The 26,619-nt window shown below is 43.0% G+C and overlaps 1 protein-coding gene across 1 annotated transcript in view; it reads right to left on the reverse strand.

Annotated features, from left to right (window-relative positions):
- Col6a5 (collagen type VI alpha 5 chain) overlaps positions 1-26,619 on the reverse strand; it is a 118,596-nt gene that overhangs the window by 38,352 nt on the left and 53,625 nt on the right. The window contains exons 29-36 of the mRNA XM_035444235.1: positions 23,998-24,033; positions 23,842-23,878; positions 21,393-21,404; positions 20,298-20,785; positions 13,874-13,967; positions 12,725-13,384; positions 9,713-9,803; positions 7,089-7,297 (exon numbers count right to left, since the gene is read on the reverse strand). Coding sequence (XP_035300126.1) covers positions 7,089-7,297; positions 9,713-9,803; positions 12,725-13,384; positions 13,874-13,967; positions 20,298-20,785; positions 21,393-21,404; positions 23,842-23,878; positions 23,998-24,033 — 1,627 coding nt within the window. The remainder of the gene's footprint in view (positions 1-7,088; positions 7,298-9,712; positions 9,804-12,724; positions 13,385-13,873; positions 13,968-20,297; positions 20,786-21,392; positions 21,405-23,841; positions 23,879-23,997; positions 24,034-26,619) is intronic.

Genomic DNA, 26,619 nt, shown 5'->3' on the forward strand with positions numbered 1-26,619 from the left:
ATGTTGCTAAAAATGTACCTGGTTTCTGTTTTTTTCCACCAGATATTGGGAGAGAATATAGAGACTCACTGGTTTTTCATCATAATTATTTGAGCTCTTTTTCATTTTGAGTAATTTCTATTGTTATATTTCAAGTGCACTGCTATTTTTTCTTGTTATTTTGTCAAATTTAAGCTGCCTGCCCCAACCTCCTATCTAGTACACTGTTCTTCCTAACACCATGGTTTTCTGTCTCTACAAATACCTTAAGTGCCAGAGAAATGACTCAGTGGGTAAAAGCTCCTAGTGTACTGGCATGAGGATGTGAGTTTGGAGGCCAGCACCCAGGTAAAAGTTGGATGTGGCTGCACCTCTAATCCCAGCACTGTGGAGTGCAGAGACAGGAATATCTCTGGGCCTCATTGGCTATCAGTCTGGTTCCATCAGTGAGACACACTGAAAGAAGTAAGGCAAAGAGTAGTTGAGCAGGACACCAAATGTCCTCCTCTGTGATCGTGTACACACACACACACACACACACACACACACACACACACACACTCACACATCACACCCCATACTCTTGTGAGTAGGATGGGAAGAGCATCTAGAGATCTCTGGGGTTCTGTCTGTGTGTCTCTCTCCTCTGTCCTGTGAATCTTGAATCTTGGTCTCCCGGGACTCTCAGATCTGCCTCACTAGGCTCATTTAATTCCTCCCACTCCACCATGACCTAGAAGCTCCCACATCAGGAGACTGAAATAACTGTGCTGTTCACCTCATCTGTTTTTAATTTCCCTGTATCATCAACATCACTTCCTAAAGTTCATTGTTCAGCTATTGCTTCAAGTGTGAGTTCTTTTCTTTTTCTGTTGGTGATGCTGGATTTGGTCCCTCTATTCTACCAAAGGAGGTCCTGATATGAGAAACTGATCATCTTGTGGAGGGGAGGGGGATCACCTCCTTTTCCCAGAGCTTGAAGAGCTGGTCACACATGTACCAGGTTCTTAGAACATCTCCACTAACCAACAGGATTTTGCACATTGTAAGCTTGTTGGAAATGTATGGTTCTCCCACTCCCGACCAAGAACCCAGTTTGAAGTTCTCACTGAACCTCTGATCCAGATGGAAATCCTGATTAAACTACTAATCAGCAGCCAAGAAGTGAAGACTGTGTAACACCCTTCACAGTCGGTGCTCAATAGTGCATGTCACCACCAAGCCACCTCTGAAGTTCTCAGCCAGGGAGGGTGAGGGACTCTACGGTTGCTGCCTTTGGGAGTTTACAGTTCTGGATCTGACAAACTGTCCACCGTGTCATCAGCAAAGGCTATGTTTTCCAACCATAGTTTTTCAGTTTTGTAATAGGGCCAACCAACACATTTTTATAAACATAGAGGACATGATTTCATAGATACTATGGTAGAAGAGGAAGGACCGACTGACTGACTGACTGACTGACTGACTGACTGGGGTAGTAAAATGATTTCCACACATGCCTAGAAATATCACTACTTTGGTTTTAGTTTTCTTTGTATAAATGAACAAAAATCTCATTTTCACCCAAGTACCTAGCAAAAAAATCCTTTTCTAAAGAGGCATAAACCACCTACTAGGAAAATTTCTAAAAGTAGTTTCCTTCTGTACTTAGAAGGTCTTCATGGAAATCAAAGAAGCTAAATAGAGATGACTGTGCCTTGACTACTAAAATTTAGCCCAACACAAGGTATGACTGTTCTATTTTGGGTCTAAATCTGTGTAATTTAAGGTGACTTGGGCTGCAAAAATATTTCTCCTTTAAGAAAACCTGGCAGAAGCTTAAACAATACATGTGCACAGCTCACAGTTTAGCTCTATGTTGATGGAGCTAAGTTCTAACCTTCAGCTCCACGGCCAGTTACTTCTGTGGTTCAGTGAACTGAAGGGCGTAGGAGGCAGAGCTGGCTCTCTATCATGCACAAGACTTGGATGGAATGAATGATATGGTCAGATTTCCAAGGAAGCACACAGCCAGCCCCCCAGAGAGATTAGCCCAACTTTCCCCAAAGATGTGCACATAGAGCCAAGTGTTGGCGGGGGTCGGGAGAGAGTGGGTGTGGAGGGGACATTTCGTGAGAAGGGAGAATCTTAGGTGTGGGAGTCCATTGGACTAAATCGGGTGTGCTGTGTCAGCACTGCTGTTTGCCATGACACTGCTGGGGATCACAAGACATGTGTGAGTTATCTAGTGGGCTCTCTTCGAATTTAGCCAGTGCCAAAATTAGCCATGGGTTTTTCTTTTGTTTCTTTTCTTTTTTTTTATTTTCTGAGACAGAATTTCTCTGTGTAGCCTTGGTTGTCCTGGAACCTACTTTGTACACCAGGCTGGCCTCAAAGTCACAGAGATCTGCCTGCCTCTGCCTCCTGAGTGCTGGGATCAAAGGTGTGCGCCACCACCTCCCAGCTTAGCCATGGTTTTTTCATAGGCTCTGTGTACAGTCAAGGCTAATTTATGTATGGAGTTTAATTCATGTAAACGATATCTGATATTTTTCTTCTAAAAAAATTTACCTTCGTGTGTGTATCCATATACCACGTGCATGCCTGGTGCTCACAGAAGCCAGACGAGGGTGTAGGATCCCCTGGAACTGGTGACTGTGAAGTGCTGAGAACCAAACCCAGATCCTCTGAAAGAGCAGCAAGTATTTTGAACCACCTCACCAGCTCCCTAGAGACCTGTATAGCTGGCATTTTTCAAGTTCAGCATTTCTCAACATTCAGTCCATAAGATTGACACTGCTTTCTTTTCTGTTTCTACTTCCTGGTGCTAAATCGAGGATCCCAGCCACTTTAGGTCTGGCGTTCGGTTCTATACATGCGTCTTCTACCATTGAATCTTCCTTTTGGCACAAGAATGGGCTCTTCATTACTTCCATTTCACATCTGAGCAGACTGAAGCTTGGAGATGGCCAATGATTTATGCAAGAAATAAAAAAGCCCATAAGAAGTAGAGGCAGGATCTAATCCCAGATCTGTCTCGTGTCTGACTCCCTCAAAAAAATGAGTTACCAAACAATAGGACAGGGCAGAAAGAGTAAAGCATACACTCAGCAAGTCAAGAAAGGCCCAGGGGCCTGATTTGAGGAAAGCTGTCTCTAGTCTATTAGTATTCCTTCTGGTAGAAGCCACAGAGAATATTTTGTACTAAGAGTAAGTCGTGATATAAATTAAATAAAATTTCCCTTTCTTCCCACACAATGGGCATTGTAGAGCAGTGGTTCTAGACAGCTCCTAAGAGTTTGCCTTTAATCTCAGCATTCAGGAAGCAGAGGCAGACAAATCTCTGTGAGTTTAAGGCCAGCCTGGTCTACAGAGCCTATTCCAGGACAGCCAGGGCTACACGGAGAAACCTTGCCTTGAAAAAAAGAGAGTTTGACTCTTATTTCTACCTGTTGTTAATTCAGTGTCCAGTCCTCCATGCCCCAGTTTCTCTCTATAAAATGCCATGCTAATACACTATAATCTCACAAGGGTTTGGGGGAGAAATGGAATCGTTTCCACAGTTCACAACATATCGAAGGCACTACACAAATTTAATCTTTATCGGTAAACAAGAAGGAAAATCCTAGGGCTACAAAAAATCCTTCCTGTAATGGTTAATTCTGCAGAATTTTGATAAGAAAAAAAATGCAGCCTGGCAGAATAACTTACACCCAGATGTGCTCCCACAGACCAGCAGAAACAGCAGTCCTGCTGTGTTTGTGCAGGCTTATCTGCAAAGGGCTTGGCTGCACTTTCTGAACCTCTTCATTGCACACCAGCAGCCCAGACTGTCCTCCCTTCTGTCTGGTGAGGTCACTGGTTAGGGTTCCAGGACTGGGAGAGCAGAGCGGGCAGCACAGGCTGCGCACATCACCAGGTGCCAAGGGGAAACAGAAAACCTTAAAATTCCTCTTGCCTTTCCCTGTGAGAACCTCTTCTCTTTTTGGCCTAAATAAGTAGAAACAACTGTTTAAAACAGTTTCTATCCTTGTCCCCAAAGATAGGACAAATGTTTCTTTTGGACTTAATTTTTTCTAGGAGGTTCTTAGATGACCAGAACATTGGTTATGAGTCAGCCATGTTCTGCTCTGAAACAAGAGTCAGTGGAAAGGGCCGGCATACTGGGGAAAGCATGGCATCCTTTGAGGATTGCCATACCCAAAGCACCTGCAATTTTACCTTTTGGTTTTGAGGACATTTTTCTGCACTTTCTGTTCCTAAGTAGGTTTACTATAAGCAAGTTTTAAAATTTTTAAATACCAGAATTGCACCACCAAAATTATTTTGAAAGTAACTCTCCAAAATAATGATGAAGTTTATTTTCAAGTAATGAAAATAATGGTAAATGAAAACAGTTCTTCATCTGTAAATGAAGAAATGCCGTCACCAGCCAGGTGGCACACATTGGTAAAAGTCAGCTCTTTGCTGCAGATAACCAAGAGGTTGATGTGACAACAGAATGTCAGCTAGTTAACATTCCAGGGATGGGTCCGAGGCCAATTCTCTCATCCAATACAGATTTAAGTATAAGCACATGTATATTCAAGTTGAATATGAAACAGCAAAAAATTAGACTCAAACTACATGCTCAAGAAGAGTCCATAGCTAAACATATTCATTTGTTGAAGGGGATATCATAAGCGTGTTTAGAAAAATCATTATATAGTTTATAGCAATACAGACAATATTAGACATAATATTATATGGAAAATACACAACTGAACAAAGCTATGAAAACCAGTATGCCTATGGGAAAGACAAAGAATGTATTCAACACTGAAAAGAACTCAGTTTGATAAAATGTTTGAAGTTTTATGGTCCAATTTTATTATCACTCTCTGGTGCCTTCAAGGATTTTTTAAAAAATAATGCCCTGGAGTGATGATGGGGACAGCAATGGACAGATGTAGATGCTGTAGGCGTCTATTCACGCCAAAGCCAGAATCACCCTGCAGTTGTGACAATAAAAAAAAAGGGGGCTCCAACATCACAGTTAAATCCTCAGAACCCACATGATGTAAGGAAAACCAGCTCCTGTGAGCTGTCCTCTGACCTCCAAACACAACGGTTATTGCAACACACACACACACACACACACACACACACAATAAAGAATTTACAAAAACTTCAAATCCACTCAAACTAGTGATTAAATAGGTCTCGAATGAACATTTACAGGATGCATTTCTAGTGAGTTCCCAGGTGCTGCTGCCATGGGAGAGAAACCTCACTGTGAGAGTCCCTTGGACAGAGAACATATAGAAATCCATATAGCCCCATAGAGTAGGACTGGGGATGACCCTGCTGCAAGCTAGGGCAGGTAGAAGCAGCAGAGGGAGAGGCTGGTGGTGACACAGGCCGTGGTTGGGTGTCTTGTGGAAGAGGATGCTGTACCATTTGCTGCCAGGCCACAGGGAACTATGCAATTCTTAATGATTAAGAGCACTGACTCTCCCTCAAGCCTCTCCATTCAAGGACGGAAAGGTCGGCCATCAGCTGCAGGAACTGGATTATAATTGAGTAATAAACATGGCATATGGAGATAGTCATCAAAGTTATTAACTAATTTGTACCATGCATCTGGAATTTATCAAGGCTCATCTCTCATGACTAAAGGTTTGGAATCACAACTGACTCTGGAAGGACAGCACATTATACAGAAAGCTCTTAGAAGTTTTTGGCAACTGGCTACACAAGATTTGAGAGAGGGGAGGGGGAGGAGAGGGGGAGAAGAGAGGATGGGAGGGGAGGGGAGAGGGGGGAAGGGGAGGGAGAGGGGAGGGGGAGGGGAGGACACTGAGACAGAGTCAGAGAGACAGAGAAAGGGAATATGATTTGAGACTGAGACTTATTTATGAGATAAAGATGTAAAAATATCACCCCCAAGTCTGAGACGCTCTCCCCAGGCTATCACAACCTACACAGTCCTCCATGGGAATTCCCTACATGCTTCAGAACTTTGGTGGGATAGTGTTTACTTTTTATTCTCCTGACAGAGGTACAAACAGGTATTTCTTCAACCAAACTGAACCTCACAATGGCTTCAAGTGTCTAGATTTTTCAGACATCTGGACAGCCAAATAAAAAGCCTTCTTTCCTTCTTGAATCACGGTTATCATGTCAGTAATGATGGCCGCAATGATGTCTCCGTCTCCCTCTCTCATCTGCTTTCCCTGATCCACGTCCAAGACTTGGAAATGTTCACCTCTCACAAAGCCATCACAAATGACAATTTCCCACTCTAACACTCTGCCAAAATGCATTTTATTCTTGTATATAAGCCAGACAAGAATGAATTCCTATGCCTTGAGGACAACTGCAATCCCCACAACATTAAATGAACAAACAAAACCAACAATATCCATTAAAAAGAACAGGAATCTAATTCTCGAGTTCAGGCTAGGCCCACATGAGAGTTTAAAGTGGTTTTAATGAAATCACACACAGGCTTAAAGCAGAGACATCACAGGAGGACATACATCCACGTTTATTGTGGCTCTTCCTTTTAAAACTAACACATCTTATTTTTTCAGCTAATGATTGATTGACTTTATAATTCTTCACTATAGATGTCACAAAAGCTAGTTTGGCTAGTTTAAAAATAAAGTTCAAATGCTTATATGTACGAAATACTTATGAAGACATGAGTGTTAAATCTAAGGAAAGGGAAGAGCCATCCAAGACGCTGTTAAGAACCAGCATTACAGTGTGAGATTCACCTTTTTTTTCTTTTGTATTTCCATATTCCCACAAATGTGATATATTGGATGCAATACTTAAAATGCTAACATGCTGGCCAAATGATGATTTTGGAAGATTCTAGAATGACTGAGTAGTCTGTTTAAAATTTCACAGTTTTTTATTTTTAAATATGTAGCTTTTTCTTTTATGTGTATGGGTATTTTGCTTGCATGTATGAGTGCATCGTGTGTGCACAGTGCATGCAGGTACCCAAAGAGGGCCACTGGGCCCACCATTCTGAATTAGGACCCAAAATTGCTTCCAATACCAACCTTAATTTATTTAATTCTCTACTAGACAAGCCTCGTGATGACTTAAAACATTCCATCATTGGTTCATGTTCTTACCGGAAGTGAGACTTGCCATTGCTGTAGATCCCTGATGGTTTCCATAGTGACTCACTAGCATGTGTGGCTCTGGCATTTGGTTTGGAACATAAACCAACCGGTCACCTCCTTGATCCTCCAACATGAAAGATGAGTCTTTCCCAGCAGTCAACTCTTGACTAAGAAGGCTGCTCTTGCTTGCAGAAACCTCATGCAGCTTAGCAGCCAATCTAGATGCAAATAAAACATCCAAACATTTTGATATGGTTCTTTAATTGCTTATTAAAGAAATTAAGCTGATATCTCAGTTGGGAAAGTGCTCGGTTTGCAAGCATTAAGACCTGTGTTTGGTCCCCAAGAACCAGCATGAAAAAGATGACCATAGTGGTGTCTGCTTGGCATCCAAGCACTAGGAGGAAAGATGAGTGGATCCCTGAAGCTCTCTGGCTAGTTAGCACAGCCGACTTAGTGAGTTCTAGGCCAGTGAAAGACCCTGACTCAAACCCCAAAACCAAGGTAGATGATATCTGAGACACAACCACCAAGGTTGTCTTCTGGTCCTCCCCCCACACACATGTACACACACATGCACATACATGTACACCCACACATGTGATCATATATATGCATATACATATATACACAGAAAAGAAAGAGGGGTGGTAAAAATTCCAAGTTAATTTCAATCAAATAATTCATCTTCATTTAGCCTTCCTTTCCTTGTGTTCACTTGTGACCTATAAAGCATTCCTTTGGAATAATCCAAGTCTTATTTGCATAGAGTTGTCAATAAATGATGAGGAAGTCATTCATCAATTAGCCACTGGAACAACCTTATTACACCTCAGACTGATACCAATTATTATAGAAAATGGATGTTTAATGAACTAAGCCCTGTTCCGAGAGGAATAAGTTTACAAGGAGACTCTTGAAATGGGGCCAGTTTGAGTTCTTTGTGATATTTTAGAATTACATTTTTATTGAGATGACAACAGAAAACATATATAAACATATTCTTGATAACATCATTTTAATTCAATATTTGTAGTTGTGTATAATACTGGTGTTTGATATCCAGAAGTATTATTTAGCTATGGGGCAGAACAAATAGATGTAACATAGGAAACAATCTTGTCACAGCCCACAAAGACCAAATGAGATGATGACACATTGCATAGATGATGGTCTTGTACTTGTGTGTGTGGATACGTGGTGAGAACACAGGCTGTCGTGCAACAACAGAGGCCAGGCGCATCTGCAGCCTGTGCCAAATCATACCTTTCTGGTCTTCAAAATTTCAGCTTCAGAAAAAACAAAATCATTCATTACATGAAGTTAGCATGGGACTGTTTTTGTCTGATGGCTTAGACTTGATGTGTAAAGTTGCTTGGGTTTAATAGTTGGTTAAGAATCACCAATGTCATAGTATTTCCAGGGAGGCTTGTGCTTGTACATGTTCAAGTAACATTGTAACTTGTCTACAGCCCCATTTTAAAAAGTCTGTGGCTTATTCAAGGGGAACCACCCTACTTGACACTAATGTTGTCTTTCCCAGGGGTTGGCTGTTGGACATATCTTTGCTAAACTACCAAATAAATGGAATCTGACATTAGAGGAGTATGCACCTGCATGAATTCTGGTTGTTTCTGGACACCTCGAAAAAGGCGTGTCTTCTCTGAGAAGCCGCCTTGTTTAATACAATCTGAGATAAGGAGTAAGTAACTATGGACCAAGACCTGCTATAGCAAGGGATCCAAGCTCAGTGGAGCTCCAGCTAAAATCAGCAGATAAGGGCTATTCTTACAGTATTTGAGCAGCTAGAGTCAGCCAATTAATTGTTATTTTTTACTGAAGATACAATATTCATGAAAATTGTTGGCACGTGCTATTGTGTTGAAGGTCTTCTGTGGGACTCTTTGAGGTTGAAACAATAGAGAGGCAGACCTAGACTTAGTGTGAGGAGACACGGGGGTTGGCTGCCACAGTGCCTTAGCAGAAGTATAAAAGAGCACTGTCTCTTGATGTTTTTTTAAATGGCATGGTCTTTCTACGTAGCCCAGATTGGTCTTGAACTCACAATTCCCCTACCTCTGCTTCCAGAGAACTGGGGTGACAGGAGTACAACACCATACCCAGCTAAGACTGTGGATTTTGAACAGGGTGTGGGGTAAATAGGAGTTTCAAGGAGGGGGCCATTTGAATCAGGACCACGAAGTGTGAATGGACCTTATGAAAACGAACAGGATCCCAGGCTGCTGACCAGAAACCAGCTGACCACAAGGCACACACCAGCCCGGTGCAACCAAAACTCAGGGACTCAGGAAGGTGGGGGGGGGTGACTCTGAGCAGTGAGGTCGAGGATAACCTGTAAGGTTCTGGTTCTGTTGTTGTTTCAGGAGTAGAATAAAGTCACTTCTTTAAAGGCAAAATTTAATGAAATTTACGATGTTATTTAAAAAAAAAAAAGGCTTCAGACAGGAAAGAGTGTTTGATGCATGGCTACGGCTGTGGAAAGTGGAATCCATGAAGACCCTCTACCTCAGAAACGGTGTTAGCTTCCTTTGCCTAAACAACCTGCCATGGCCGGTTACACACCCACCAGTCAATTAACAGGAACTTATAAATACAAGTGCTCTGCTACCCACCGGAGGCTGCCATGCTGTGCACCTCCCCTGTCTGAATGGATGTGCCTGCAGTCGCCCTCCAGCATCTGTGGTGGGTACTGATTGAATCCACCTATGGAGAGAACAAATTTATAGTTTGATTTCCAAACTAGAAATTGGGTTTTCTGGGCAATGAGAGCCCCAACAGAAATCCTTTCAAAGCAATAAATGTTAGTAACAGATTTCAAGAGAATTTGATTGTGGTGAAAATGGAAAACACTGACAACTTTAGAAATGGCATTCACAACTTGAGCTTCAGAGGGTTTCAGCGACCAACGGATTCCTAGGATCATGGGAAAGTACTCAAGGTGTTCAGGAAAGGGTTAATTGTGATGCAGGGACACGTGAGTGCTGCATGCATGTGCTAACACAATCTGAGAGACAATCTATCCTGATTCTCTACGGCTTTTCTCCCAGACTTAAACTACTAGCTCAAACATAGAAAAGACGGTGTCTTATTGCATGATACTACTTCTTTGCTTCTGCAACAATAAATGCTGATTTCCTATGAGAAAAGGAGTCGCAGGAAGGATTTTTAACTTACTGACAACACAATCCATCTCTTTAATCTCTCTCTGTAATGCCTGTGAGCTGCACAGAAGTATGGTCTATAATTTTCCCTCTCATTCAGGAAAACAAATTTTAATGAAACAAGGCCTTTGGTTATTGAAGATCTGAGGCTCTAAGAAAGCACTCAAAGGTAGTTTTGTTTCTCTGACTCTAGGATACACTTTTTTTCTATTTGTCTAAAATGAGAATATGTCTCTGATCAATTCCATTTGCCAACAGTTATTGGTGGAAGGAGCAACCATGACACAGCTGTTACCTCTGTATACAGAAAAGTAAAAATGCACACAACTGGGGCTGGCACTTTGGGGGAAAGTTCTCAAAGAACCAGAAGCTGCAAGAGCAGTCATTTAATTCTAACAGATGAAATGGGTTCAGGAAGTCAGGGAAGGTGGGAGTCAACATAAGTCAGATTTGCTCAATTGCAAAGCCACTGTCCAATCCAGCAGGACCAGACCCAAGGTGTTTTGAGTCTATTAAAATCACTGCATTGTTAGCCATCTGGATGGCACAAAGGACAGCACTATGTGGGAAACAATGAACAGACATCCCTCTAGTCAAGAAGCTAAAATTCTAAATGTTTCGTGTTTGCAAGAGTCCATTTAAGATGAGAAGTTTGGGCATGACCTGGGCAGAGGAACCTGGCAGTTCCTCTCAGGCAGCACCAGAATGACATATGGTGGCATACATCTGAAAAAATTACTATAAAATAAAAAAATTCAAATCCAATGGAAGGGTTGGTATTGAAACTGATTTGGAAGCATTGTTTTGATTTGTCTTTATGGCATTCAAATGAGACCATGTTATATTTGAAGGCAATAATCTAGCATTCCCAAGAGGGTGGGTAGTGAGTTCAACAGTTGAATATGAGTCATAGGAGATAGGCAGAGGCCTCCTTACAGTGGAGAATATACCCTGAGGATATTATTCCTGCTGTGGGACATTCCCTCAACACCAGGGAAACAAGATACAAACCTCACTCTAAACCTGACAGAGTCCCACAAAGTACAGGCCTGGCTCCATTTTGAGGAATCTTCCTGAAGACAGTGCTATGGTTTGGGTAAATGTTCCCCAGAAGTCTACGAGGCTAAGACTTGGTATCTAGAGCAGAGTTGTTGGGAGATAACCTCCTCTTTAAGAGGTAGGCCTAATGGGAGGTCCCTAGGTCGTTGGGGTATACCCCTTCCCTTCTCCTCTGTCTTGCTTCCTAGTTTCTTATGAAAGCAAATTTGTTCTTCCCACACCCAGCCATGATGCACCAAAGGCACAAAGAATCAGGCTACCTGACTCTGGACAGTAAACTCCACAAGCATGATCAAAGCCAAACCTATCCTCTTTATAAGTCAATTCAGTATTAGGCAGACTAACACAAAGGGATCCTCAACTTAATTTCTTGATAATTGGGGACTGAAGTTTGTTTTGTTTTGTTTTGTTGGGGGGCTGGATGTCCATCCTGTGAATTGTAGAATGGTAATAACACCTCTAGGTTTGCCCACTTGACGTGAATAGCACTTGAAAATTTTAAGAATCAGATCGAAAACTCTCCAGAACATTTCCAGCTATCTCCTGGAGGCAAAATATCAGAGAGAGGGAGAGGGAGATGGAGAGAGAGAGAGAGAGAGAGAGAGAGAGAGAGAGAGAGAGAGAGAGAGTGTTTCTCCAGGTAAGTGTTCTTACACCATTTGTGGTAGAGAAAGAGGTGCTATTTCTAACTCTTGGCACACTCACACTGTTACTCTCTACCATTTCTGATGACACGGAATCCACTGATCATGAACTTGTATGCTCCAGCAATCATTGTTAAGTTCCTTTAAAAGCTTTATAGTGCTTACTCTCGATTTTTGAACTTAGCATTCACAGGTCAGTCCGTGGGCTGGCCTGTATCAAAAGGGCAATGCATTGCTGCACACAGGACGGTAGCCATGCTGCTTAGAGTGTGATCTGTGACCCATATCACTGCCATTACCCCTGTGCCTATGAGGCACAGTCTCAGGCTCTTCCCTAACCAGGAAGCTGCCTCCAGGTTTTTAGGATTCCTATGGGACATGACTGGGTCATCATATTCTCACGCTCTCCACTATGTGCCAAGATTGGAAAATAAACCCATTTAAATGCTCAAACCATACTTTCTAAGAGCCATTAGGACTTCTACAGGCTGAACAAATACAGCTCAGAAGACCACCAGTCACTCTGTGATTTCTACTGCACAGAGTTGGGCAAGAGATGTTCTACCATAACAAGGTCTCACCATCTTACACCCAAGGCACAAGCAGGATACATTCAGGATATGTCCTACCTTTACCCCTGCGGTCACTACCTAATTTATATATTTGGATTCATTATAGACTGCATGATATTGATCTGCTATGATTTCAATACTACTACTAAATACTACTCCAAAAGGAAAGTAAGCAAATAATGACTTACGTCTGACAAAGTATACAAATGGCTTCAGAAACTTCACAATATAATTCAAATCTGGCTTGTGCACTTTCCCAAACTGTATCAGATGGTGATCATGTGGGTAGCTGGCTAATTGTTCCATCTCATCTCTTTGTGTGGAGCCCAGAGAAACCACAAATATGACATAACCTTGACATTTGGCCCTCAAAGCCACTGTCTTCACAAACTCCTCCTCCTCCTCCTGATTCTCGCCAGCTGAAACCACAATGATGACCTTGTGTTTTCTTGGGTTCGGGGTTCCTGGGAAGAGACCCTCCACAGCCCACTGTAGGCCAAGACCGATGTCAGCATCTCCATTTAGTTGTTGGAGGGAAGTGTGGATGTAGTTCTTCATGATGGATTGGTTGTCATAGGTTGTAAACTCAAACTCTGTTTTCACCTTGCTCTTCTTTCTGGAATTCTCTGAGGGAGAATAGCTCAGCAAAGCAACCCTGTCACCAGAGTCTGAGACTGAAGGGTTTGAAGTGATGTGAAAGTTGTCGATCACTGAGCTCACCAATGTTTGCATGGCCTGGAAGTCATCATTGGCTATGTTACGGGAATTGTCTAAGAGGAACGCTACATCCATGTATGAATTGTCAGGAACAAAAGTCTCTTCTGCACAAGTATTTGAAAAACACTTGTCTGAAAACATACAGAAAAATACATCATGGGATCAGTGTAAGCATAAGACATGGAGAGCTTCTAAGAATTAATGATCATATTACTTCTATTTCACGTCATTTAAATTAACAGGAAGTGGCCAATGTCCCAGTAATGTTGGAGCAACTGTTTCCATGGTGAAACAGATTTAGGTGGCATATGCCTCTGAAGTCCACAACCATGTCCAAACTCATGAAGAATGTACTTTCGGTAGTTCAGAGGCTCTCAATACAAACTACAACACTGTCCTAGGAAAAGACTACAGCAGTCAGGTAATTTTCAAAACCAGTTTTCAGATGCCACAGAAATTCTATAAACATTAGAGGTTGGAGTTCTGAAGTAGTGCATTTTCTAAAAATTAAAAATAGAACCCACCATCATAAATAGAAATCTCTCACAAAAACCCAATTCAATACCTCCCTAGGAAGGCATTAAGCCTCCTGCACAGTCAACCTTCCCCATCAGCCTTACCATAGCAAAGTGTGCAGCGCCGAAGCCTTTCCAGGGGCTCATAATTCCCCACTGGGGGAACTGGAATAACCTGAAATGCCCCAGTGTCATCAAACTGCATTGAAAAAAGAGAAGCAAATGCTGTTTGTACACCTTAAGCCTTTATTGGAAAATTATTATGTGTTCATCATGGGTAAAAGCTTTAAAAATGCCCACTTGAATCACTATTACTTTGCATTGTAATCCTTTGTTTTAGTCAGTACTACACACACACACACACACACACACACACACACACACACACAGGTACACACACACGTACACACCACCATCATCATCATCATCATCATCATCATCATCATCCCAATTTCATGATAAGGATGTCTTTTTAATGTATCTGGATGATTTGCCTGAATGTCTGTCTATACACTGCATGCATGCATGGTGCCCTTGGGTTAGAAGAGGGCACTGGGTCCCCTGGATTGGAATTACAAATGGATGTGATTTATCATGTGGATGCTGGAAATCAAACACAGGTCCTCTGAAAGAGCAGAAAGTTCTCTTAACTGCCAAACTATGTCCCTAGCCCCAGTCATGACATCTCATGTTTCCATGACTGCAAAGTGGGGCTAATTTTAACATGTTCCCATGTGCCACATGATTGAATACACATACCACCAGCTTATAAAGGTTGGGCCCTTCAGAAAACTCTCATTTGTAGGTTTCCATCGGTCACTTTGGGCGTTGATACCAGAGCCATTTCTACTACACTCCATCAAAAAGGTTCCTCTTCCTGAAGTCACATGGACCTTTCCAATCATAAACTCCAATGAAGTCAATTTCAAATGCTGATAGACTGAAGACTTGTGCTTATTCAAAATGCTTACTTGTAACTCCTCAACCCTCCACTGTCTCTCCTACGACTACCTGCAGGCGGACTTTTCTGTCTTGCCAGCCACTCCCCAAATAACCACCCAGAGACTTAAAGCCTGGCTGATAGCTTATGCTTGTTACTAACTAGCTCTTACAACTTAAATTAACCAATATTTCTTATCTACCCTCTGCCATATGACAGTACCTTCTTTCAGCATCTCATGTTCACCTCCTGCTTTATCTGCATCTAACTTGTGACTCTCCTGACCCCCACCCTCCTTCTTCCCAGCATTCTCTCTGCCCCCAAAATCCCACCTAGCTATCAGCCAAGCAGCTTTTTAACAATGAGAGCAACACATCTTCACAGTGGACAGAAAGATTATTCCACAGCATCCACCCCCATTCTTGTTCTATTTCTTGATTCGTGTTTTGCCTTAATGTTCATCTAAATGAGCAATACGCAACACTCATTCATTAATTCATTGAGTCGATACCTAATTTGGGGACATTTATTTTTATGGTCCTATGCAAAGCAGATGCTGTTATCACAATGAAAGGGACATATATTTCCATGTAGTGACGAGACCAACCCCTCAACCTGCAGCGATGCTCAGGGTTGTTTTCTCCCCTCCCTCAAAATACAGAAGGGTCAGAAAAGCTGAGTGTCTGAACATACTTGCAATCATTTCAGCCTTGGGATGAATGCTGGATGTTATTCCCCTCTTATGAACTTGGACATTTGGATGTCACTTGACAGCTGACCATTTTGGTCCGACAACTAAATACTACATGCTCACTCGGTGAAACAAGGAAATGGATTCACAGGAGTGAACCACGTGCTCTGCATTCATTTATTCAGGCATCCAACACATATGGATTGGATTCAACAAATATGCATTCAATGCCAACAATGTTACAGGTACAGTATTGATGTTAGGAATGTTGAAGTAAACAGAACAGATAAAAACACCTTTGCATTGTGCACTAATGGGGTAGGCCTATCATAAACATCAAAATAAGTAAATTATCTAATATGTTGACAGGTGATCATTCCCCTTTAAAACAGAGTAGAGTAGTGAGGATGGAAAAGGCTAGGTACCATTTACATGAAATTCACCTAGAAAGTGAGAGAGAAAGAGAAACCGAGAAGGGGCTGTCAATGAGGTAAGAGAACAGCCAGGAAGATGAGATGCTGTGGAAGGCGACCTCCGGTGTACCTCCGGTGTACTCTGATTACCATCTTAATCAGAACAGCTATGATGACTCACAAGCCACTCCCCACAAGGTTGGATCTGTTGGCCTTCCTCATAGGAAGAGGAGGAGGGAGAGAGGGAGGGAGGAGGGGGTCATTAGTCTCTCACCAGAGATTCCAGATACTTCTGCCCTCATTACCTACTCCAGTTGTGTGTAATTCTGCCCCAGCTGCATATGGTTGTGGGAGGTGCTGGCTAGGTAGGAGGCAAACCATTAACTGACCAGGGACCTCATCTATGCAGTCATGGAGGAGGGCTCATCCACACCTGGGTGACACGGCTTAGTGATGCCGTGGTTTGGGTGTCACCCACACTCCTCTTAGTAATTCTTCCACCCATGCACATGTAAGTAAACCCTCACCCATGCTCTTGGGCCTGACAACAAGTGTCAGCTACATTTTGTTGCCATGATAAAATACCATGACCAAAAGCAATGCATAGAAGGAGGACGATTCTTTGGCTGGTGGTTCCAGAGGGTTAGAGTCCACAATGATGAGGAGACATGGCTGCAAGCAGAATTGCAGCAGGAACAGGAAGCTGAGAGATCACATCCCAGCTCTAAACACAGGAGACTGAATAAACTATACTTGGTGTGAGTGTAAATTCTCAAAGCCAACTGTTGACAGGCTTCTTTCCAGCAAGGCCATACTTCCTAAAGGTTTCATAGTCTTTCCAAACAGTACCACCAACTGGGGACCAAGGATCCAAATTCTGAGCCTATGGTTGACATTTTTCTGATTCATCCCACCCCAGCCCTCACTCACATGCCTGTAAGTAAGCCCAATAAACTCATTGGTGCACTAAGCTAGACTTGGGCAACTCGTTCCTTTAGTTTGTCACTGGTGTCCTATCTGAGATGAGTAGACAGTGTCAGTGGGGAAAATGTTCCCAAGAAAATGCAGGGTCAACAGCTGTTTTAACACTGCTAATAAATTATGTGGGCTGAGTGTGGGAACCACCCCCTAAGAATAGAAACACTGAGAACACTGTTAACCAAAAAGAGAACATTGGGGGCAGTGGTAGGAATAAAAAAACGTGGGTAGGATTTGTTCAAGAAAGAATGTAAGAGCCAGGTGGTGGTATGTGCATATCAAGATTGGGGAGGGGAGAGAGAGAGAGAGAGAGAGAGAGAGAGAGAGAGAGAGAGAGAGAGAGAGAGAGAGAATATGTAAGAAGAGGTGCTGTGGACAGCAAACAGGCAACTTTCCCTGAGAAATCATTGTACGGAGAGCTAAGAAATGGGGTCATAACTAAAGTGGGAAGTTGGGCCAGGAAAATTACATTTTTCCTGTCTTGATTAGAAGGATTTGACAGAAGGGAGCAAATTATCTATATAGACAGAGACTCCAGCAAGAATAAAACTGTACCACTTTAGGGGAATTGCCTGAGTGCTTAATAACTGTTTGTTCTGTTCAAGTCACAGGAGGAAATGCCATCAAGAAGAACAGATTTCTAGAGATTCAATCTAAAACTTGCAACATTTTTATAAATTTTGTGGAACATCAGGGGGATGCTGCAAATTTGGTTTCCAATTGAGGCAGAGCACAGACATAAAAAAGATGAGGCAGTATTTTCAAATAGATTTGTCAAAAGAAGCTATTTTAAAATGGTTTGAGGAGTGTGAGGCGGCTCGGAGAAGTGAAAATGTCCAAAACCACATTTAAAATGTTTATCTTCACACAGAAATACTGGTTACAATAATAGGCTATTCTTTATCATATCAGTAAAAGATATCTTTATTATGTTAATTATGTGTATGGGTGTGTATCTGTGTGTGGGCATGGGGACCTCAGTGAAGATACCTGCAGGACCCAGAGGTACCAATACCCTGGAGCTGGGGTAATGGGTGGTCAGGAGCTGCCAAACACGAGTGCTGTGGATTGAACTCAGGTTCTCTGCAAGAGCACTACAAGCTCTTAACTGCTGAGCCATCTCTCCTGTCCCTCATAATGGTAAAAATTTTAAACACACACAAAACTCCAAAGTTGCAAAGTACACAGAGAGCGCTTAAGGAAGAGGAAGAAGGAACCCTGGGTGGAGAGGAGATTGAGGCAGGCGTCTACATGAAATAACCAGAGGGAGCATGGTTCGAGATGACGTGGCTAGAATTAGCGTGTGAGAGTGTTATCTGGTAAGGGCAGAGTGGTAAGAAATACCACTGGGTTAGCACTCTGTAGAGAGCAGCTGAGAGTACATCCATGCTGAGGTCCCTGTGGGGTTAGGGCATAGTCCCATCAGACTATAAATTGAATTTGACATCCTTTGAATTTCTTCAATTCTAGAATTAGATGTAGCTCTCAGAGCAGAAATGTCACTTGTTTCTCGCAGAGAGCAAAATTAGGGAGGCAGTGAAGCCTGAAAAGAGAAACCAAGAGTAAGACTTGACTTCTAAGATTTGTTTTATCAGCAACTTTTGTGGCTCCTACTTCCAGAAAATGTGTGTGTGTGTGTGTGTGTGTGTGTGTGTGTGTAGCAAGCTGACTCCCTCTCACCTTTTATTATAGAAATGCATGCTTATGAAGAGATCTCCATAACCTCCTGAGCAATGAGATGGCTTCACCCAGCTCCAGAAGCCTCTTGTGGTTTGAATGTGGTATGTTCTCCACTGCTCCTAAGTTTGAACATATGGTCTCCAGATGGTGGCACTATTTTGTAAGACTGTTAAATCTTTAGGAGGTGGAGCCTTGCTGGAAGAAATGAGTCCCTGGGGGCAGGTCTTGGTGTTTTCTGGCTGAACCCCACTTCCTGTCATCTTTCCTTTTCCTCACAGCAGAGGCCATGGTGACCTGCTATCCTATGTTTCCCCACCATGCCTTCCCCACCACACAAACTGCATCCTTATGGCCTGTAGGTCAAAATAAACCCTCTGTCCCTTAAGTCGCTTCTTGTCAGGTGCTTTGTCAGTTATGAGGACACTCACACACACACACACACACACATTTCACAAGGGATTAATATACTGAAAGTCACTGGACAGTACACAAAGAGGATCTGTAGTTTTTTGGGGGGGTTGTAGGTTCTGTTTTGGATAAGAAAGCAAGATAGAGGGGCTGGAGAGATGGCTCAGAGATTAAGAACATTGACTGCTCTTCCAGAGGTCCTGAGTTCATTTCCCAGCAACCACATGGTGGCTCACAACCATCCATTATGAGATCTGGTGCCCTCTTCTGGCATGAAGGCATATGGTGCAGGCAGAACATTGTATACATAATAAATAAATAAATCTTATTTAAAAAGGAAAGAAAGAAAAATGATAGATAGACAGACAGACAGACAGACAGACAGACAGACAGAGGAACACTGATTGCTTTAACAAGAGTGGGTCCAAAAATGAAAGAACATCTTTAGAAAATATTCAAATATATTAAGTATCTTGTACCATTTAAGGGGTATACCTAGTTAGGGATAGCTTCCTATTGTTTATGGTTGGGATTAGAAGGAGGTGTTCAGGCTTAGACACCTCTTTCAGATGACTTTAGGGTTTAGTTAAAATAGATAGTTAGGATGTGACACAAGCAGATTGTTGTATCTTCTTATATTTTACCTTTATGATTGTTAATTTTGGATACTTTAAACTGTTAAGTTTTAATCCTCTTTTAGACTAAAAGGGGAATTGTAGGGGAAGCTGTAGCCACGCCTACTTAGGGGCTGGCTACAGGTGTACCTGACCACGCCCTCGAAAGCTTGCGAGGGCGTGGTCAGGGGACGTAGGGTGACTGTGTTTTCCTTTCGGTTTCTCCTTTGGTACTTGCTGTACAGACTGCTGCCACTCCGGCTGGCTAGGTCGCTCTGTAAGTAAGGCTTTTCCCTATTAAATACCCTTATATTTCTACCTGACTCCATATTGGTAATTTCCCACTATAGGATCCCCTGAGCTTTTTCCATTACAGGTTAGGATTCATTGTCTGATGAGACAACAGTGAACAGGTGCCTATTCTGAGAAGTACCAGACAGCAGAGCAGAACACCCACTCACGCACCTTTATTTCACAGGGACCCGAGTTGCTATCTCCGTTAGGCACTTGGTAGCTTCTCAGAAGGCAATCTGTCCCTAGAATGCCCCAGGCCTCTGTTCTCGGAGTTTTAACATGGAGATAGCACTTGATTCACTTCAGTGATTTGTGACTACATGAGCCTGTACATGATGCTCTGGTTCCAGGGCCCAGCAGATATCACAGCCTAACAAACTGGCTGCTACTACTACTGACTCATTAAGAACTACAAGAGGATCAAGAGACCACTCCTCCACCCGGATCCTCGCCATTCCCAGGCTGCCTTACCTATGCAGCTATCTTAAAAGTGAACAAGGGAGAGTCTTACCCCAAAAACTTCCTCAAGGAAAACTCTTTCGTTATAAGCAAGGACTGCAAGGCTGATGTCCAGGGCACTGAACTCCATGGTGGCTGTCAGGATGGGCCCTCTACTGGTTGGCTGGCCATTGCTGAAGAACACTGCAACTCTCCTGACGTTGGCTCCCGAAGACGTCCGCTTGAAAACATTGCGGGCCACAAACCGCATCGCGTTGCCAATGTCCCTGGCCTTCTGGGGGACTTGGTATTTTATTTGGGAAAGAAGCTGAAGGAGGTGTTTCTTATTTCGGTAGTCAGACCCACGGATGAGATAGCTGGTGTCTGAGTCATAAGAAACAACAACCACGCGTGCTCCTATGGGACAGTTATTCTCCCTGATGTTGAGGTCACTGACAATGGAAGAGACGATGTCTCTTGTCTCATTAAATCTCCTTTCTGTGATACCAGATGACTGGTCCAGAGCAAACACCAGCTCTGTTGGATACACGGGACACTTTTCTATGAAAATGAGAAGCAAAAACTGTTAAAGGGTTTTATTGAGTCCCAGCTACTCCCATGCCCTTTACAACAGGGAAGTTGGTTGAGGCAAGGTAAAGCCCAGGATGCAGTGGCTGTGTGGTCCAGGGATCTCAGCACTCAGGCATTCTAAGAACAGTTTAGGTCCTAATAAGACCATCCCTAGGCAGGGCAAGGTTTATACATGGTAGCACTTGGTAAAATGACAAACAGGGTTGTGGGTCAGAGGGAGGCAGGACACTGAACACATCCAAGAAGCCAGTGTTGATAGGGACAGTAGAGATGGGTTACAGCCCTGTTTCCTCCAGCCTCTCAGAAAGATGGGAGCTACTCTGAAAATGAGTAGAAAGCTGTAATGGGCCCTAGACAGAACAATAATGAGGGGGGGGGGCGGGGGGGGGGGGACATAGTCACTGTTGACACTCAGGTAAAAGACATGATACTGACATGCACAATCACCATTAAAAGAGAAATGTCTGCATAGAAGATGGATGTCCTTTTTTCCTGGGGGGAGAGCTTTCTTCAAATCTTTAGTCTTATCAAACTAAAGAAACTGTTTCATCAAGAATAGTATGGTCAGAACACTCACCTTTCCAACAGGCTGTTTTTAAGAAAGGAAAAAGAAGACAAAGAGAGATGAATCAATCATGCTTTTGGAACATGAACTAAAAGAAATTAATCTAAAAATAGAATTCCAACCAAACTGATAATTTGGGTCTTCACTTAAAAACGAGGCTAATTACTAAGTTTTGGGGAGCCATGGTTAAAAGACCAGGAAGCTGTCCACAAAACTGTGTTGATTTGGGGGCATTTCCAGCCATTTCCCCTTGTGAGCCAGAGCTGGCCGGCTTCAGCAGAATTGTAGCCGAAGTTGAAAGGCCGATGAGTAGTCGTAGAAGCTGACTAGATGAGGCTCTGATTAAATGGCCAGATAGCTGAAATCCAATTTGCTTTGTCTCTTCTTAGAGCCTTTAGAGACTCATTCAGCAACACGAGGCTAAAATATGAGGTCTGATTTTCTTTCCCAATGAATGCCTTGGGAACCTCTATTTGTAGAACCATGGGGGTGGGGGTTTTCCAATAAACTTTGTCTCTGATTAAAAGTACAGCTATTTTTCACTTCCAGAGGTTTCCCCCAAGGATTTCTGTGAGCAGGGCAACATCTGGTCTCACTGTAAATCTAAGGCATGTCAAGGGAAATGCTGGAAAATCTTTACGGAACCACAGGCCTGACAGTTTCCATGTTTAGTTGACTCCCTTCCTCCTGGGAAGCAAATGAATCATTCCAATCTTTCTCTTTTTTTTTAATTCATTAACACTGGTGACAAGCCAACTTCATAGCACACGAGCTCTGAGTGTTTGTCTTACTCCTGTGGTCACTGAGATGCCCACAGGCATCAGACAGCACATGTAACCTACAGCCTCCTCCTTATCCCAACCCTGAAAACATCTTCCCATATATTGACTTCAGACCTCTGAGATAGGCTAGGTCTGAGTCTACAAAGTAGGGTGACTTGGGGAGAAATCACTCCACCTTGCTTAGTGTGTTTATTTGTTTTCCCAGAATTCTCCTTGTATAGCTCCCCTCCAAGCATTGACCACTTGCACCCTCCTGTTCTATTCTCAGTCATCCCCCAGCCCATATTCCTAGATTAATTTTATTCCCACAGAGGAGTCCCAGCTACCAGCTCAGAACTTGGCCCTGGTCACTGGGTGAAAGAGAGCTGGTACAAGACAGGGAATCCACAGATGTAAGACAAGGGTCCAACCTCAAAATAGCCTTGGTGCTGCCTTACACCAAGCCACAAAGGCCTGCCATCCAACTTTTATCTCCATTCTTTGATAGAGCCGGGTACTAACCCACTCTCTCTACAAGATTATACGACCCACCTACCCTTTCTCCAGCCAATTACTGGCTGACTCAGTCAATGCTGGGAAAACATCTCCCTCCAAATCCTGAACTCTCCAGGGACTGTCCCTCCTCTCACCCTGGGTCTCCCTGGGGAAGCTGGAAACGCCTAGAGAGACTGATCACTCGCTTTCCCCATCACTGCTCCTCTTTGCCTCCTCTCCTGGGCCGAAGAGACTTCTAGTTCTTGAGGTCTTTCACACTAAGCCTTCTACCTGATCTCTTGCATGCATGCATTCATGTGTGCAGGTACATCTGCCCACATGCAGAAACTTGGTGGGAATGGGGTGTGGTGAGGGACATCCAGTGTCTTCCTTTGCTGCTTTCTACCTTATTCTTTGGGAATAAGTCTCTCATTGGACCTGGAGTTCACTGGTTTTTTTCAGGCTGGTGACCAGCAGCATCCTCTTCGATCCTCTCTCACTAACACCCCCAGTGCCAGAGTTACACATGTGCACGACTCTGGTGTGCCCACTATGCGCACAACAAAGTGCCTCGCTATGCTTTACGTGGGTGCCAGGGAGCCAAACTCAGGTCCTCGCACTTACACAAGTGCTCTTAGCCATTGAGCCACCTCCCCAACACCTCAGATCTTCCTTGCTGTCAACTTCCTTTTTTAAAGATTTGGGACTCCGTTCTGTGCAGCGTGACCTATCTTCATTCTCACCTTCATGAGTTCATCCTTTCAACTCCTGTCTCTAGTGTCACAGACTTGGGAGCATCATTATCTCTGTGGTATCAAGGACCACCCACACTTGAGTGACTCCAATATCTAAATAATTAATTAACCAACTAAATCTGCAGTTCAGGGTCCATCCCTTGAGTACTCTGCCCCCCATCATCTTGCTTAGAGTTGTCATATTAATGGAGCTAGTTCTAGAGCCTTTGAGCTGGTCTTATCTCCCATATGCATACTGTCTCTGCCTATATGCATAACACCTTATGAGCCCAAGCTGTTATGCTTTTTCTTCCATGTTGGATGTGAGATGTACCCCCCCCCCGCAGTCCCAAGGCAATCCTATTACAGAGGCTCCTCACCAGAGAGTTCAGCCTCCTAATTCCACAGACCCACGCTACCTCAGTCCCAAGTGTTCTCACCAACCACTACTGTGCTTGACCAGATACTCACGACTGTGGTTCCGCAGGAACTGGATCAGTTCACAGGTCTAGAAAGTTTAGAAGAGAGAGAACAAACATGAGTACAGGGGCCTTCTGGTAGATGTGTTTAGTTCCTAGTGAACTGGTAGTGCTTTTGTCTTGTTTTCAAGAATAAAGAGATACATACGGAATACACAGGCTGCCCTGCTGTGCCTTTAGGGCCCTAAGGGGAGAAAAGGCAAGTTATTGGTTTGTGAAATCCAGTTTTTAGTAAGAAAATAAAAAACTTAAACACCTCGTCCTTTATTGGAAGTAGAAATGATAGGAGGTGGTTAAGCCCAGTGGGTCAATTACAGTTACCTTTTCGAATTCCTATCAAGGGTGTATATTGATTTTTGTTTGTATCAAAGATGCAATCCTTAGAAGAAATTTTTCTGAAGGAGTGTTTTTAAAATTATGTTTCTTTTTTTCTAGATATGCGCAGCAAACTTTCTCCACAGGGTAGAACAAAGGAGATGGATGGATTGAGCATGCAGAAGTAGATTATCTTACAAATCAAGACACTTAAACTGCAAAAGGCAATCAGTCTCAGTATATGTAAAAGAACCAAAGGCAATTGCACAGCAAATGAGATTTACGCAAAACAGAACATACATGCTAAGCACATAAACGACACAAGACTGAGGAACAAAGGAATATAAATAGCTGGGGAGGGAATTTACTATGAAATTGTATCTCTTTGTAAAGTCAGAAGCTATGCCCATGAAGTCTCACTAACACAACTGCCCAAGTATGACTGAAAGTGATGAAACCAATAAAATTCCAAAGGAAATGGGATGAAGCCCATGAAGTCTCAACCCATCATAAAGAATTATAGGCAACTGAAGACAGTTGGGAGTGGGAGAGGTGTTCTTTCCCAATTGGATGCCCAGTGCTAAATAGTCAGCCCCCAAAACATGCATACAAGTAACATTATACAGGCTGAACTGGTTATATTTTAAAATATATATATAATATATATATACATACATGTATATGTGTGTATTGCATGTGTATGTATAGAATATGTGATAATAATATATTATGAATACATATAAATTTATATGTGCAATTAATAATTAAGGAACATAGAGGTCATAAATTTGAAGGAGAATGAAGAGGAATATATAGGAGGGAATAAAGGAAAGAAAGGAAGGAGAAATGTAATTATATTAGAATCTCAGAAATAAAAATCAAGGAATAAGCAACTAGGTGAGATCAAGCTGAGATGGCTTCTGGAAAGACATCCTTTCTGGTTCTCTTCCATTTGAGTTTTTCCCTTTGCCTCCCTTGCTTTTTCTTCCCAGGGTCAGTATTCTTATTGGCCATGGTTTTTAATGTATTTACTAGTATGTTTATTTCAGAAAAAATGCATTACATACTCAAACTGAAGCAGTCCCTTGGTCACTTGCCCCTTCTATAAGTTTAGCCAAAAATGTCAGCATAGCCAACTTCTGTTCTAAATGACAGCCGAGTGACCTGTCTGACCATCCATCACCCATCCATCATGTATCCATCATCTATCCATCGCCCATCCATCAACCGTCTACCACCCATCCTGCAGCCATCTAGAAGTACATCTATTTAGCCATCCAATAACAGTTAAATGTCTGTCAAATGCTGGGGTAGCCTGTGGTATGCTTCTGATTTAACCAGAACTGTGTGCTGTCCATGATTCTACCCAGTAAAGAAACCACTAAGAGTCTTAGCATCTTGGCTGCCTTTCAAGTTAGGACAGAAAATGGGAAAGAACAAACAGTCACTCACACAGAGAAACAGTTTCAGGGTAATATAGAGAGTAGGGCTACATTTTGCAGAAGGTCAGAAGTAGGAAGAGTTTATCCTGAAAGAGAAACTCCAGGGGCTGGGGAGATGGCTCAGAGATCAGGAACACCTGCTGCTCTTGCAGAGGACCCAGGTCCAGATCCTTACACCCATGTCCAGCCATCTGTAACTCCAGTTCTGGAGTACCCGGGACCTCTTCTGATGTCTACAGGCTCCTGCATACAAGTGGTGCACAGACATACACTTAGACAGACAGACAGACACAGACACAGACACAGACACACAGACACACAGACACACAGACACACACACACACACACACACACACACACACACACACACACACACACACACGGGGGGGAGGAGTAAATATTAAGAGTAACTCCAAGCAAGTCCTTAATAAAGGCTAAGAACTAAGAACCTGAGATAAAGGCCACACCCCAATTCAGACCAGTTGAGCCAAGCACAAGACAGCCTATGTGGGACACCTTCATTACAACCTTAGGACCTGGAAAAGAGATGAGCCCAGCATAGAGAAGACTGGCCCGTAGATTAGCTGTTCTCCCACATGCTATAATGCGTATAGTGGAGTATCCTTTACAAATAATTACTGTATTCTACTATGGAGTCATTTGCAAGAAACCATCTGCAAGTTTTGCTTTGCTAGATTCCAAGTTCAAGAATTCTTCAGTGCCTAAAGCAAGACAAGCATTTCATGCAGTCTTCACAGTGTTGTCTGGGTCTCCTCCACTAGCAGGTGCTGGCCATGTTTAGCTCTGCCCCGACTCTGCTTGGGAGGAGAGAGATATTGAGTCATCAACCACATGACAAGCAGGGAAACAGATGCAGGTCAGCATGGGGAAGCATGCCTGGCTCTGCCTGGGGATGCCTCCAGAGATGACATTTCTCTTGTAATGGAACCAGAGTGGAAGTTGTGGCTACATTTCCAAATCTCTCTAGAGTCCCAATAAAGACTAAAAAGGCA

This window comes from Cricetulus griseus, chromosome 4 (assembly GCF_003668045.3).
Source record: "Cricetulus griseus strain 17A/GY chromosome 4, alternate assembly CriGri-PICRH-1.0, whole genome shotgun sequence".
Taxonomy (NCBI): domain Eukaryota; kingdom Metazoa; phylum Chordata; class Mammalia; order Rodentia; family Cricetidae; genus Cricetulus; species Cricetulus griseus.